We start from the raw sequence: 17,698 nt of genomic DNA, 5'->3' as shown, positions 1-17,698 counted from the left end.
TATCATATTTCCGTATAAAAAAACATGTCCGCCTCCGTAGTGTAATGGTCAGCACGCTCGGCTACCGTTCTGGAGGTCCCGGGTTCGATTCCCAAGGGGGGTAAAATAAATATAAGTGATTTTTTCACTGTCATATATATTCAATATTACCCTGGACTGGTACCTGAAGCGGAGGGCTGATCACCTTTCCTTCATGTGTGTGATCAAGATAACACTGCGTTTATATGACGCAGTGCCCTATGCACCATTGGGGTGCGGATAAGGGTTTTATATATATTATATCATATTTTCATTGGTATTTTTATGACGATATACGCGGTGATTAAGAGTTCGTTAAGTTAAAGACCTTTTGAAAATTTTATATACTTATTTTTTAAATGCTTGCGGTAATTGTAATGTAATGAGACGTTGACATTATTATTGTTATCGACTTCACTGCAGCGAATGATGAGACAACCGCATGTGTTCAATTATTATCGTTTTCTTTCATTAACAAGTGACAATTCAATGTTTTTTACCTCGAATGTTCTTGGTTTTTTGAACCCTGTTTATTGAGAAAATTAAGAAGCGAGTTGCCAATACTTAATGCTTTGCCTTATCAGGTATATATTGTTTTGTTAATCCATAGGAAGTATTTTTTTATTTTTTATTTAAGTTTTACTTAGTAAATACTACTATTTTATTTAAATCTTCTGTGACACGTGTTTCGATGCATTCCGCATCATTTTCAAACGCCGTATGTGAAGCTAAGTTTAAATTTTAGAGTTGGGTGCTTGAGACGTTGAAGGTTGGTGGTAGGAGCTAGATTTTAAGAAATAAGGAATAGATTTTTAAAAAATTGTGATATTTACTTCTACCAACACGCCGCTTCGTAGGCAGAGAGGATGGAACGCCACACTCTTCTATCCTGACATACACTTCTCGCCTCCTTCACATCCATACATCTAGTCATACACGCCCTCCGAATACGCAGACTTTTGACACCACCAGATTATAGGATCTAATTGATCTGATCGTGTCTTTTTGGTTGTCCTCGTTCTGTTTTCCCGCTCACATATTTTCTTAGTCATTCTCTCGCTATCCATTCCGCTAGGGGTTTTTTTTAGAGATGCATGAATACGTTAGAGGGGAAGATGGAATATGGAAGAGAAGGGGATTGGCTACAATAGTTTAGAGACTAGAAGGAATGTGTATTTTATTACGCATTTTTATCCATTGTTGCGCAGTATGATCGATAATGCTGAAATTATCCGGAGCATTGGTCTGTATGTTCCCGATAGTTACCTAAGACAGCGTCGGCATAGATTGTTTCACATTCCTATACACAGGACCAACCTGCCGATGGTTATGCCTGTAGGAAGAGCTACCGCTATGTTGAACAATATCTCATTGGATATTGATCTGTTCCATGTGTCTGAAGGAGTTTTCCGAAACGGGATTCTTCTACACCTTCAGCAATAGTTCTTGAATATATTTTATTTTAACGTATTTTTAATGTATACGATTTAAAATTTTTATAGTTTGTAATGTATATATTAATTGAAAATACAAAATCGAATTTGAAATTGAGGATTGTGTCCAAAGACAGATTATTGTGGCGTTCTATTCTCTCTTTAAAATGTTTAAACGAAATAAATAAAAGACCTCCCTCTTAAAAGGTAGACATCACCGCTTACCGCAGACCAAGCGGTCGCTCTAGCAGATCCTATTGTTCAATACAAACAGTACCCCTCAACAACTGAGCTAACAGTATTGCATTGTTATGTTCAAAGATCATTGTAGACTTGACGTGTTTTCCATAATATCTTTATTATTTATTTTCCTGGTACCCACAAATGATGCACTTACATTTTTTTAATGGCATAAAAATATTTTCAAGAACCGACCATTTTTTAACAAAGACAATGGATATATATATATATATATATATATATATATATATATATATATATATATATATATATATATATATATATATATATATATATATATATATATATATATATATATATATATATATATATATATATATATATATATATATATATATATATATATATATATATATATATATATATATATATATATATATATATATATATATATATATATATATATATATATATATATATATATATATATATATATATATATATATATATATATATATATATATATATATATATATATATATATATATATATATATATATATATATATATATATATATATATATATATATATATATATATATATATATATACATATATATATATATATATTTTTTTTTTTTTTTTTTTTTTTTTCTTATTATATTTTTTTTAACCTTATTTGTTTTTAAAAAAATTAATTCGTCCGATATGACGTATGCTTTTTTAATGTAGGTACTATTTTAAACATTTGTGGAGTAAAAAACGTTACATTTCCATAATAAATGATTTTAAGTATTGATTTTAAGTATATTAATCAGGAATTCTAACTCGTAAAATTGTTAAGTTTTGTTGCAATTTAGTGATTTCATATTGCTTTAACACAGGATTGGTCACGTTTTGTCGCAACTTTAATTAAGATTTCGATAGAATACAGTTAACAGAAGAGATTTGCATTTAAATGATTTTTTGTGTATTATTGGAAATTTTTGGTTAGGACCTCCACATTTACTGTAGCAACATTTGCGACCCTTGAATTTTGAGTCGAGTGGCAACAATGTATACATTAAAAATATATATATATATATCAAACCTTTTCCCACTTCAAAAAATCGTTCAATTAATATGTTAAACGATTCCTCACTTCTCCCGCCTTTAATGTGGAATCATTTTGACAGTTGGCACCGCTCACTTGATTTTCCGCGCCAATAAATTTTCTAAAAGATTGATGCGATCAGCGGCCGCTAGGAGCGCCACCAGCGCAAAATGGCGGCCGCAGCGGCTGTCATTATTCGCGTATCTTGTCCCACTCCATTCTAATTGGCTACGTTCATTGTTGGTTAAATTGTGATCTGATCGCTTTTTGCGTTGATAGCGAGTTTTAATTATCTACCACATGCCGTATGGCCGATATTCATCCCATAGAATGTGAAAAGAATATTTTAAGTTGGTACCTACGTAAATAATAGCGGTTGTTATAAATAATTACACTGGCCAACAATTTACAACTGTTATTTAGTAACTGGCATGAAAATATCTGACCTTTATGCACTTTGCATAGCTGAATTCTAAAACGAAAAAAAATGTAGCACGTCAGATTTTTTTCTTATGTATATTTTTAATTCTGATGTTGACTAATGTTTATCTTATTATTTATGTATAAATAAATATAAACATATAATGCTATTGTATTCAATATTAATAAGTTGATATATTTCCACTGTTACTCCAAAATTATCGACACTTTTTTTAATCACTTAGACCTTAGACTAAAACATGTCCAGATACCAACCACTGTATGGGGTCCATTCAAACAATAATATGTCTGTTACATCAAAACTTGACGTGATACAAGCTTGTCACCATATAGACTTTGAATAAGAACGATTAACTTAGTCCAAATCGGTCATCAAAATTCCAGTTACGAAATCATTGTTGACCAGTGTAATTAGTATCAGACCAATAATTATTTCATGCCGAGAGTATTCAGTTAAATTTTTTGTATTATTTTTTGACATCTCATCAAAGATGAAGAAGAATATGAAGTCTGGGCATTCACGGGGCTGACGACCGTCATAGGTTGGTTTAAATGATCACTTTACACACGTGTAACATTCACCAATTCTACCCATTATTGACAACCACATTACTCAAATTCTTGGAAGTTCTATATATATAAACCAATTTTGAAACATTATTCTTGAATCACTAGAACTTCACTAGAGACATCTATTGGTGAGATGAAAAAAAGTTTTTTAATGAGCAGAAACTCTTTTATTAGTATGTGAGGTCCGAATCCTGGATTATAATCACAGAAAAAAATCATTTTCATTTTTATTATTTAAGTTTATAATTTGACCAGATAATTTATTTACAACATTTTGAGTGTGTCCAAATACTTGTTCACAAAATCTGTTAATATCCAGGTAGGTACTGGTTGCGTTTTTATATGTCACGCGGGTAAGTTGGGATAGGCATTGCTTTTCTGCCCATATGCAGTGCACGCCTTTGCATCTAGGTATAGGTATATTTCATGTAAAACAAATATAGCTCTCCCACAAATTATTCTGACTCCTGACCCCTTTAAATATTCTATCATCCCAAGATCTCATTGGTCTTCGTTTGCTCCTATTTCCTACTTCGCCTCCAAAATTTGTTTTACTGTTCTTTCTTCATTCATTCGTTCCACATGCCCAAACCATCTCAACACCCTTTCTTAATTTGATCGATAATACTAATCTGAGTTTAAATAGGTATCTTAGGTAGGTTGGTACATAAGTACTTTGATAACTATACCTATTCAAAGCAAATTGTTACCCTTTGCTATAGCAAGAAATTCACTTTAATTTGTGGCATATCGTAGATTGAGTCTAAACCAGGACCGAATTAGAACAGATAGATATTTAATAATTTGATATTTAATTGTGAATTTTTACTAAGATTAACAAGAAAAAAACATTTCTTTAACTTTAGTAGATCCACTGAAAATATAGCGTTCAGCATAAAAAATACATACATGTTTTGTGCTTAAACTTTTAGTGCGTGTTGGTCTTCGGATCGACCAAAAATCGCATGTGTTAAATGTTTTGTGTAGTTTTAAGTGTGTAAATGGTGCTATGGTGGTGAAGGGTGGTATTGTTCGCATGCTGTGGTATTGATTGTCCTGACGAAGAGACTGGTACGTCTTGAAACCGGTAGACATAAAAATCTCGGTGAGTGGTTATATACTTATCTTATTAACATTTTTGTAAAAATATATATATATTTAAAGCACTAACTTTGTAGATCATTATAATATATTATTTGGAAAAATAAAATAACTTTGTTTTTTGATCCACTCACTTTGGTGACAAACAAACATTTTTTTTTATTTCTCCAAACAATAAAAAAATAATTAGTTAATGAAGCGTGACGCAATTTTTATCGTAAATACATTTGAACCCTAAAGTGAACCCCCACAGCGCCTGTATATGATATCTCTATTCACCCCTTACGTCTACAAGTACCTAACTGACTTTCATTTTGATCGAGCAAGGAGGTTTATAAGTTTCTTTTTTGTCCACCTCCATAGTGTAACGGTCAGCACGATAAGCTACCGTTCTGGAGGTCCCGGGTTCGATTCCCAGGGGGGGGGGTTAAATAAATGAATGTGATTTTTTCACTCTAATATTTATTCAATATTACCTGGACTGGTACCTGAAGCGGACGACTGGTCACCTTTCCTTCATGCATTAACGATCAAGATAACACTGCGTTTTTATGATGCAGTGCCCTATGCACCATCGGGGTGCGGATAAGGGTTTGAAGATTCTATGAAACGACACGACACAGTAAAATCACTTTTCATGAGAGTAAGGGAATTAAGGGACCGGGATGAAAAAAATTAAGAAGAAGAAGAATATAAATTTAACATTTAATCCGAAATTTGTCTCTGGTTTTCTCGTCTATGGAATCCGGGGAAGGCAAATTCAAATTAAGAGCAGAACCGGATCCGAAATTGGGTTACAAGTCCGCTTCTGTGTTTGGCCGGCCAATGGGATTACGGCAACAAAGGCGGCATTAGCGGAGGACTCCTATTGACCGCTGGCTTAGCCAAGTCTCGCGTGCTCGCCAATATATCAAACCATCTCATTCTCTGATCCGTCCGTCCCTTTCTTACCGCCCCCCCCACCAACCCTCACCCACCGCCGCCCTCATCCAATCAAGATTAACTTTACTCGTCGAGGAAGTAATTTGAAAATACGTCGACCCTGCAAATGTGGACCAAACTTGTTTTTGGCAGTATAGCTGTCCAGATACCTATTTTTTTTCCTTTATTTACGGCCGAAGTCAATTTGTACATAATTTGTACATATGTGCAGTGGAATCTCTCGTAACGAGCACCTCTTATAATTAATTAGCTGTTAGAGAAAGAAAAAAAGCTTCTTTACGTCTCACCAATAGATGTCTCGTGAAATTCTAGTGATTCAAGAACAAGGTTTCTAAATTGGTTCATATATATAGAACTTCCAAGAATTTGAATAGTGTGGTTGTCAATAATGGGTAGAATTGGTGAATGTTACACGTGTGTAAATTGATCACTTAAACCAGCCTATGACGGTCGTCAGCCCCGTAAATTAAATTCAATTTCAATTCAATTCAATTCAATTTATTCAATAAAAAAAATAATATATACATAACAAACAATATTCAAGGCGTATATATTAAAAGTAAGCAATAAGACTTAAAGGTGTAGAAGAATCCCGCTTCGGAAAACTCCTTCGGACACATGGAACAGATCAATATCCAATGTGATATTGTTCGACATAGCGGTAGCTCTTCCTACTGGCATAACCATCGGCAGGTTGGTCCTGTGTATAGGAATGTGAAACAATCTATACCGACGCTGTCTTAGGACGCGGGAACAAACAGACCAATGCTCCGGATAATTTCAGGATTATCGATCATACCGCGCAACAATCGATAAAAATGCGTAATTAAATACACATTCCTTCTAGTCTCTAAACTATTGTAGCCAAGCATACCCTGGAGAAACTGGGTCGGGTAGAGCCAAGGATAATAGCCGTACTCTCTCATGTAGAGATACCTCAAAAACTTCTTTTGGACTTTCTCTACCATAAGAGAGTACTTAAGCTCGTGTGGCCAAAATGATCAGACTTCCATATTCTTCTTCATCTTTGATGAGATGTCAAAAAATATCATATTGAAGTTGACTGACCTGTAGATGAGTTTTCTTCTGACGGATCTCTTGAAGAATCCACTGCAGCCATTGCAGGCGAGGATGCCGTAGTGCTTGCCGGAACTGGTGTCGCCGCACACCACGCAAACCAGCCCTAGGCAATTCAAAATAGAATCTGAAAACACTTACTATAAAATCACATTTCTTAAATTTAATAATGTGCTAGGAATACCTCAAAAATACCATACAACATTCAATTAAATTTCATGAATCTATTTTGCTGATACTTTATACCACTTTTTATACATTATGTAAAAAAAATAAAAAACTTGAACTTTGTTTTCAGCTACATTTATTTTTGGTAATATTTTCCCAAATGTGGTCGAAACTTGTTGGAAAATAACAAAGTTGGATTTTTTTACACACTTTATTGAATTTAGGTTTTGTATTGCTATTTCTTGGTGGAACTGGATTTTATATCATAAAACAAGGATAATAAAGATTTTTACACTTTTTTGACCAGCAACAGAGTTTCGTCGTTACCGGTATCATCAGACTGGTCCGATTGTTGTTGATAACATTAATTAATTAATTGTTTTTCACCTTTAAACATATCGCTCACTCCTTTCAAGAACGTCATAAATCAAAAAACTTGATTTTTCAGGAGAACGTTTTTAAAGTTTAAAAATATAATACAATGTATTTAAAAAAATATATCAAGCCACTTACTGAACTTTTTACTGTGCAACAGATATTTTTAGGTAAAACCTGAACGTTTTTTCTCCATTTGAAAAATATTTAGTATATTAAAAAAAAATAAACAAAACCTTTTCTTCAAAATGCAAAAACAACACTTTCTACCCTGTAGCGGGTAAAAATTAAGTTAAAAATATGCTGCTTTTGCTAGGATATAGTACATTTTTTGGACATTCCGAAAACATGCACAACTGAAAATTGTCGATTTTTGATTTATGACGTTGTTGAAAGGAGTGAGCGATATGAGCTTTTTAAGAGAAATAGGTAATTTGTTGTCAATATGGATATTGAACTGGGCCGTTTTTTGATCAATATACTCGTACATATGGTATATATATCAATTTTTAATGGCCCTGGTTAAACCGTTTTTTTAATTAAACGATGATTTTATTTTATTTTGAATATTGAAATTTATTTCTCAAAATCATATACCATTTTATTTATTTAAATTTTAAACGAATATTTAAAATCAATTATTTACAAAGAATATTATTAACATTTACGAGTATGAACTAAATTTATAAATAAATATTTAGATATTATCAATTATATATCTACAGTAAAATTTTAGGCGAATATTTAAGATATTATCATTTTTATACAATGATTAAAGAAAACACTTCGTTTTTTACCACTTGAGTTTTATTATAGACTACATGTTCCAGAAGTTAAACTTCCATCATGCAGGTCTGTATAGTAACTAAAATATAAAATATATAATTATAAAATTAAATTTTTATATTTATAGAACAATTTTATATTTTATATTTTAGTTATTATACAGACCTGAATGATGGAAGTTTAACATCTGAAACATGTAGTCTATAATAAAACTCAAGTGGTAAAAAACGAAGTGTTTTCTTTAATCATTGTAACATGTCTCACCACAAAGTTAATGCCGAAACAATAAATAAAATATCATTTTTATATTTGAAAAATCCAATTAACATTTTGATAACATAATTTTTATTTATTATTATAATTTTAAAAATACATTTACTTGAGGATATTGAAATTTGTTTTTTCAATATCCTCAAGTAAATGTGAATATTTAGAGTTTATCATTTTAAATATAAATTTTTTTGCCACATATTTACACTATTACACAAAAATTTTAAAATGTTTAGATTAAACGTCAATTCACTCACCCAACGCATTCGACTTCTTCCCGGAGCTCTCGTGATGCACTCTCCAGTGCGCTGGGGACCGCACAGCCCTGACCAGCTGCCCGTCCATGGCACCCATGGGTCCCATGGATCCCATGGACCCCATGGATCCCATGGGCGCCAGTCCCATGGACCCCATGGGCGGGATGGATCCCATAGAGCCCAGCCCGCACATGCCCATGGAGGGGGGCGAGCCGCCGGCCGAGTAGCAGTCGTCTCTCGGAGAACTGTGACTATCTAGAGAAGAAAAGAAAAGAAAATATATTTTAGAGAACTTAATGGTGAATAGAGCATTACATTCTTACATATTAAATTGCGGTATAAATTTCATAATAAATTATTATCATCTTACTATAGATGAAGAAGACTATCGAAGTGTTGGTATTTACTGGAGTCATGACCTTTCATAACTCCAGTGGAAGTTCTATATATTTGAACCAATTTAGAAACCTTGTTATTGAATCACTAGAACTTCACTAGAGACATCTATTGGTGAGATGTAAAGAAGCTTTTTACTAAGCAGGAACTCTTATATTAGTATGTGAGGTCCAAATCCTGGATTATAATCACACACATGAGAAACGCCAGAAAATATTATTTTCATTTTTATTATTAAAGCTTATAATTTGACCAGATAATTTATTTATAACATTTTGAGAGTGTCCAAATATTTGTTCACATAATCTGTATTATCTCCAATTACAGGAGTTATTTTCATATTATGTTTTGACAAAAAATAATATGAAAATTACTCCTGTAATCGGAGATTATCCAGATTTTGTGAACAAGTATTTAGACACACTCAAAATGTTGTAGATACTTATCCAACTACATTCGCATCATAAATTTATTTAACCGTTCTTTCCTCACTCATTCAATCCACATGTTGAAATAATAAATAAATAAATATAAAGGGTGGATACACACCAGTGACGGTACTTCCCTAGAAGCCCAAAAGCCCGGCTTGCCTAACAACTCCAAATAAAAATGACTAAATCTAGACCAAATGATTAAAAATACATAATTAATGTATGACTATTTTTAAATTATCGCGCGCTTACGTGATTATTAAAAACTAAGCATGCCATTATATGGTGATGGTACTTATTGGTTATGGTTAATATCTGAGGAAGATATTTTATTTCAGTGAACATTTTCTTTATTTCAAGGTGATGGCTATCCCTTAATAATAAAATAAAATAAACCCTTATCCGCACCCCAATGGTGCATAGGGCACTGCGTCATATAAATGCAGTGTTATCTTGATCGTTTACACATGAAGGAAAGGTGATCAGCCCTCCGCTTCAGGTACCAGTCCAGGGTAATATTGAATAAATATTACAGTGAAAAAATCACACATATTTATTTTACCCCCCCTGGGAATCGAACCCGGGACCTCCAGAACGGTAGCCGAGCGTGCTGACCATTACACTACGGAGGCAGACAAAATGGCTATCCCTTACAAAAGTTAAATGTTAGCATATTTTTACAATGATTACAATACATTATTTATATTTATAATACTTTCAGGGTGCTTACTATACTGAGAATGATATGAGGTGAAGAAATTATAGGCAAATCATATATTCACGAATGTGAAAAATAATGGGCTTGCCTTACTGGTAAACCCTAGGCACGCCACTGATACACACATACCCAGCTAAAGTACAAAACTGAAGGCATTTGGTGTCGATACATTTGGCGAGTTGGCCTTTTGTGTAGTTCAGGCCTAAGTCCACTTTTGTTGGGACCGCATTTGCTACCCTTCAACCCTTGGATGTGTTTAGGGGCGCAAATTTCTTTACCATGGGGATGAATTAATTTGCAATTTGGATCGAGTGCCCGGGCCCCATACACCGGGGGATATAGCGCGGTAATGACCTAACGAGGAGCGGGAAAAGAGTGCGCCCAAAGGGTGGCTATTTATTAGCCGAGACGTCAAATTGATACACTATTTTAATTTGTATCAATTCTATATTGTCAATTATTTTTGACAGAATATGGAGGTCTGGGCATTTACGGGGATTTTTACATGTCGCAGGTTGATTTTTTTAGATTTCTTTTATTGTTTGTACCCTGCTTATGAATACAATTAAATAACATATAATATTACATACTATTTTGTAATTAGTAAAATAAAAATAAGAAATTTTTACATATTTACTACAATGTTTTCAAAGACATATTGTATGGAAAATTAATTATAGGCTGGTTAAATGATCACTTGACTGACATACGTGCAACATTCACCATTCTACACATGATTGACAATTCAATTTGTCTTTGACTGTAACAGAATTGTGAAATGTATTAAATCTCTCAAGCGTATTTTTACAAAATACGAATTATATTTAAAAGAGTAATATGACATAAATATAAGTCCAGAAAACTAGATCATCACTATCAACAATGAAAACCCACACATAGTAGATAAGTATATATATATATATATATATATATATATATATATATATATATATATATATATATATATATATATATATATATATATATATATATATATATATATATATATATATATATATATATATATATATATATATATATATATATATATATATATATATATATATATATATATATATATATATATATATATATATATATATATATATATATATATATATATATATATATATTTATATATAAATGTATATATTTATATATAAATATATATAAATAAATATGGACAAAAGATGAATCTGTGCAATGAGATCCAAACGGCGGAGCTGCCAAGAAGAATAGGACTGAGTTTGGCGGTTTTTGGCAAACTCTAACAACAACAAAAAAACTAAAAAATATAAGAGTAAGAATCCTGCATACTGCCAGTGAACACATCGCTCACTCCTTTCAAGAACGTCGAAAATCAAAAATCGTAAATTTTCAGTTGTGCATGTTTTCGGAATGCCTAGAAAATTTACTATATCCCAGCAAAAGAGGCATATTTTTAACTTAATATTTACCCTCTACAGGGCAGAAAGTGTTGTTTTCGCATTTTGAAAAAAAAGTTTTGTTTAATTATTTTTTTAATATTCTTAATATTTTTCAAATGTAGAAACAACCTTCAGGTTTTACCTAAAAAGATCTGTTGCGCAGAAAAAAGTTCAATAAGTGGCTTGATATTTATTTTTAATACATTGTGTTATATTTTTAAACTTAAAAAACATTCTCCTGAAAAATCAAGTTTTTCGATTTATGACGTTCTTGAAAGGAGTGAGCGAATTGTGAAATGTATCAACTCTCTTTTGTAAAATTAAATTATATTTAAAAAAAAACCAATATAATAAAAATAAGTTAAATTGAGTATGTAACAAAATTGTAAAATGTACCAAATCTTGAGTATTTTTACAAAATACACATTACATTTTATTAGCAGCCTTCGATTAAGGGTTGCTATTGTACAATGGGTATTCCTTGCGCAGAGATTCCATTAAAAACACAAGGGATGAGAGTGGAATACCAAATTGGGGGTAAGCGGGTGAGGGGTGACAATCAAACAAATCAAATCATGATTTGTCAGTTCACACTTGGCGCCCTTAACGTATTTAGCGCTGAAAGAGCGATGGGGGATGTTTCTCGGGATTATTTCAGTATTTGTTTACTTATTTAAAATTATCATTTGGCCTGTAGTTACAGTGATTGGAAATCCTAACCACTTAATAAGTTCAAATAAATGTAAGTGATTTTTCACCCTAATATTTATTCAATATTTCCCTGTACTAGTAGGTACCAGTCCAGGGTAAGGGTTTCAGGTAAGCGAAGGGCTGATCACCTTTTCTTCATGTGTTATGGACGAAGTAAATATTGCGTTTATACGATGCAGTGCCCTATGCACCATTGAGATGCGGATAAGAAGGAAGTTATGTGTATATGTAAATACGGCAAAACGATGTATGATGAATGGGTGAAGAAAGAACAATAAAACAAATTAATGAGGCGAATGTATTTGGAAAAAGAAGCAGAGGAAGACCGAGGAAAATTTTTCATAATCTGATTTGTCAAATACTTGAGAGTGGTCAAATCAGAAGTCGAAATAATCGGCGGGGATGTATGAGGCGATGCACGAATGCGGAAGAGGGAAATAATGTTTGCAAAGATATAGTGGTGTGACGTTCTTCTCTATGCCTACCCCTGCAGAGAAGCGGTGCGATGGTTAGTTAATTAGAATTATATTTTAAGCATCTGCGTATTAACGCAGATGCTTAAAATAATGATAAATAAAAGATGCATTAAAATAATTATATTTAAAAAAAATATAACATTCTCCTAACCATTCATCGTTCACTTTGTGTAAAACCACTTAAAAACGCTACTTTTCTACTTAATGTTTCGGAACATCATCAGGTCAACTGTTACTATCTTTTGAGTGTTACATGTCGGCTGTCCAAATTTAAAACACAGTAAGGGACATTTTTTTGTAGTAGGTTTTTTTTGCATTTTTGGACTAAGTACATAGAGTCTACTTAGTCCACAAATGCAAAAAAAAACCTACTACAAAAAAATGTCCCTTACTGTGTTTTAATTTGGACAGCCGATGTGTTACTGAGTGTTACATTACCACACCACAAAGTTAATAATGCTTTTGATATAAAAATTATTAAATAATATATTTTGCCTGAAATAAATTATTTAAAATAGTAGGAAACTTTAGTTCACACATCCCTACACTCGTGAGTATGTTGTAGGTACGATTTCTACATGTCAGAGGACGTAATGACATTTATGGGGTACGTAATCCAATTGAATTTTGTCACCACCATTGTTGGCTAATAAAGCAGATCCCTGCGTTACCGGCTGAGTGCTCGGCAATCAACTCTCGCATGTGTTTTAAGTAAGAAAAGTTTCACAAGGGCTGGTTGGTAGGTTTTTTTATTCCATTATTCATTCTTTTTTGACATCTCAACATTGAATAATATAGAATTCTGGGTATTTACAGGGCTTACAACCGTCATAGACTAGGTTAAGTGATCACTATACATACGTGTAAAATTCACTAATTCTTTCATGAATTGATTCGGCAGTCACTTTGTGGTAAAATCTATCCATTTTGTATTAATGTTTTACTTTGTGAATAGCACTATTTATTAAAATCTTGGTGTTTGAAAATGATGCGGAATGCATCGAAACACGTGTCACAGTAGATTTTAAGAAATAGTGGTATTTACTATGTAAAACATTAATTAAAAATTCACTAATTCTACCCATGATTGACAACCACACTACTCAAACTTTTGTATCTTCTAGGTATATTTATCAAACAGCCATCTGTTGTGGGATGAGGAAACCTTTTATTAAGCAGAGACTCTTCATTTTTATATGAGGTCCGAATCCTGGATTGAGATCTGCCGACCTCCATAACCCATTTATAAAGAGAGCTCTTTTATATTATGTTTATATTTTAAATGATTTTATGGATACTAGAAGCAGGTTGTATAACTTATTTCATAATATTGCAGAATTCTGTACCCAAATTAACCAGCTGCCTGACATATCGTAGTCATACAGGAGAAAGTGACGAAGTGCATTTTTTATAACAACGTGATCATTGACTATTTGATATCTTTCTAGCTTAAAATCGCCCTGAAAAAAAATCCCAAAGGATTTAAAACTTGGAGGTATGGTATGTTGACTTGTTGAAAATGACTAACTGCATTGATATTTATTTTCTTACCAAGCAAAAGTGACTTAAATGGCCCTCCTGAACATTTTACGTTTTGTTAGTTGGTCACTTTCTCCTGTACGAGTATGATATATAAAATAGAACCCACTCTGGAATCCAAGATAAATGATCTGATAAAATACTTTATGGTAAGATATATATATATATATATATATATATATATATATATATATATATATATATATATATATATATATATATATATATATATATATATATATATATATATATATATATATATATATATATATATATACATATATGTATATGTTTTTCATATTTTCTCATTTGTTTATTTTAAATATGCTTCTTATGCCTATTTATTATACCTGTTTATTGTTTTTATATTTTGCCATGTATTAGTTTCGGTTATTTAAAAAAATCTTTTTTGTAACTTTATTATTTGTGTTCCAGTCTTGTTAACCTTAATCCCATGTCCCAAAATGAGAAATATAAATTACTCATCGGGAATATTTATATGTATGACTTTTGAATTTAATATGTTTTGAAAAATAAATAAATTAATGAAAATAAATAAATAATCGAAGTTCTTTTTGGCGAAATATGTAAGTTTTAGATTTTGTTTGATGTGAGTTGTCATAAAGCGTTTTAATTAAAAATTAAAAAAAAAAAACACTTTCCATACCATCCATTGTTTACTTTGTGAAATATTATCATATCGTATCATACCTTTGTGTAGTATAACCATACCACAAAGTTATCAATGCTTTTAATATACAAAATATGTTTTAATTTATATGTGACTGCTTTGCTGGGAGATGATTTCTTGTGTTATGTGACAGTAATTCTCTAATTCATCTGTAAGGATAGTTTTAGCATAGGATATCGCTCACTCCTTTCAACAACGTCAAATATATAAAAAAAAAAACTTGATTTTTCAGGAGATCGTTTAAGAATATAATAAAATGTATTAAAAATAAACATGAAACCACTTATTAAACGTTTTAATGTACAACAGATCTTTTTAGATAAAACCTGAAGGTTTTTCTCCATTTGAAAAATATTTAGTAAATTTAAAAAAATAATTGAACAATACATAGTACATTTTCTGGTCATTTCGAAAACATGCACAACTGAGAATTAACGATTTTTGATATTTGACTTTGTTGAAAGGAGTGAGTGATATTTATTTGTTTGACTGTCATATTTTGAAAAATATTAAATATTTCTTCTGTGGGAAATATTTCATTAGTTTCGTGATTTTCGATCAAATACTATTTTCGGCCAGGTTCCGAGTATGAATCTCAGTCAGAAAAAAAGGAGATATGAAAAAATATTACTTTTTATAGATAGTACCTACTTTAAATTTGTAATTTTAGAAATACAACGAGATTCTAAAAAAATGCTGATTTTTTAAAATTATTTCTATACATCAAGATCCTTGTCGCTGAATATTTTTTAGTATGGAGGAGCAAACTCCGCTTGCTTTATATTCAGGATGCGTTTCAGGAGAGATTTTCATGCATTTTCAGGAAACCTTTTAGGGTCCCTTAACTCCCTTTCTCTCATGAAAAGTGATTCTACTGTATCGTGTCGTGTCATAAAATAATGTTTAAATCCCACTAAATTAAATTATGACAAGGATGACAAGGTTCTTGTCGAAACCGGTTGGTTAAAGTGTATTAATAATAAATGTATTAACAATATTTTGTCCGCCTCCGTAGTGTAATGGTCAGCACGCTCAGCTACCGTTCTGGAGGTCCCGGCTTCGATTCTTAGTCAAATAAATATTAGTGATTTTTTCACTGTAATATTTATTCAATACTACCCTGGACCGGTACCTGAAGCGGAGAGCTGATCACCTTTCCTTTATGTGTAAACGATCAAGATAACACTGAGTTTATATGACGCAGTGTCCTATGCACCATTGGGGTGCGGATAAGGGTTTTATTATTTATTAATAATAAAAAAGTGGTTAAAACAAGGTTGCTTATTTTAATAAAGTTTATAAAAGTATCTGCGAAAATATATATAAAAATACGACTAGTTTCAAGAACTATACAACTGTAGTTTTCATCAACACGAGAAGTTGATAAGAACATCCGTAGTTCTCGAAACTAGTTGGGTTTACATGAATAAATTCAAAGGTGATCTCATAAATCATCATGTTATTCCAAAAACTTAATGTCAAATCAATTGTTAAATTAATGAATTAATAAAAGTTTTAAATTTATCTGAAGTTTTTAACAACATTTTTTAGTTAAAATTTATCTGAAATTCTATTCAAAAGGAACTCCAAAGTCATGCGGTAAGTAAAATACACACATTTGTAAAAAGTGGAATATTATTTATATGAAGGTGAAATATAAATACCTTGACATCTGTCCTCCCTTTCCTGCGAGAGCTGAACAGGAGCCTGGACGACTTCCATCTTGAGGGATAAACACAGCGGTTCCAGGATTCAGTTGTTCTTTATTTCATAGTGCGCCGAGGATATTGTATTATTAAAAATGTATTTAAACAGTTTTCTTCAAAATTCACTTTTTTATCACCACAAAATTTCTAAAGTTTGTGTTTAAAGTTTTTTAAACTTAACTTGTCCGTTTAAAAAATAATCACAAAATTAAAATAAGGATATGGTATGTAGCTCTTTTATCTAAAAGGTAGTAAGTAAACCAAAAACTGAACATCAGGATAGTATAAAAGAATTGTAAGGCTAAACTAGGAATAATTTAGAAGACATTATAATAAGGATCTTGCATAGATTTAAAATGGTCTCACCTAAAAAAATCTTACTCAAATGTGTGAAGCGTCATGAAATTTATTTTATATGTATGAGCAAAAATTCGAGTTATGTGGTTGTCAACCATGGAAAGAATGGCGAATGATAAACGTGTGAAAAGTGATCGCTTAACCAGCCTATGACAGGCCATAAACCTGTAAAGCACACACGCTTACCATTACACCCCGGACGCGGACAATATACTTATATAGATTTAAATGCAATAAAATTTGATCATATCGCTCACTCCTTTCAAGAACGTCATAAATAAAAAAATATATTTTTCAGGAGAACGTTTTTAATGTTTCAAAATACAATATAATACAACGTATTAAAAATAAATATCAAGGCACTTATTGAACTTTTTACTGTGGAACAGATCTTTTTAGGTAAAACCTAAAGGTTTTTTCTCCATTTGAAAAATCTTTTGTATATTTAAAAAAATAATTAAACAATACCTTTTCTTCAAAATGCAAAAACAACACTTTCTGCCCTGCAGCGGTT

General features: G+C 31.6%; 1 protein-coding gene across 12 annotated transcripts in view; it reads right to left on the bottom strand.

Moving 5' to 3' along the window:
- Hr51 (photoreceptor-specific nuclear hormone receptor 51) overlaps positions 1-17,698 on the bottom strand; it is an 80,701-nt gene that overhangs the window by 58,754 nt on the left and 4,249 nt on the right. For 4 of the 12 annotated variants that reach the window (XM_088273246.1, XM_088273251.1, XM_088273247.1 and 1 more), the window contains exons 2-4: positions 16,786-17,007; positions 8,733-8,987; positions 6,868-6,982 (exon numbers count right to left, since the gene is read on the bottom strand). In XM_088273246.1, the coding sequence (XP_088129372.1) occupies positions 6,868-6,982; positions 8,733-8,987; positions 16,786-16,843 (428 nt within the window). In that variant the 5' untranslated portion in view covers positions 16,844-17,007. Of the gene's footprint in view, positions 1-6,867; positions 7,004-8,732; positions 8,988-16,785; positions 17,069-17,698 lie in introns of all 12 variants that reach the window. The other 8 variants (XM_088273244.1, XM_088273249.1, XM_088273245.1 and 5 more) reach the window with 3 other exon arrangements.

This window comes from Brachycentrus maculatus, unplaced genomic scaffold, assembly GCF_059751285.1.
Source record: "Brachycentrus maculatus isolate JH-2025_06_01 unplaced genomic scaffold, ASM5975128v1 h1tg000562l, whole genome shotgun sequence".
Taxonomy (NCBI): Eukaryota; Metazoa; Arthropoda; class Insecta; order Trichoptera; family Brachycentridae; genus Brachycentrus; species Brachycentrus maculatus.
This window is presented reverse-complemented; position numbering and strand designations above follow the sequence as displayed.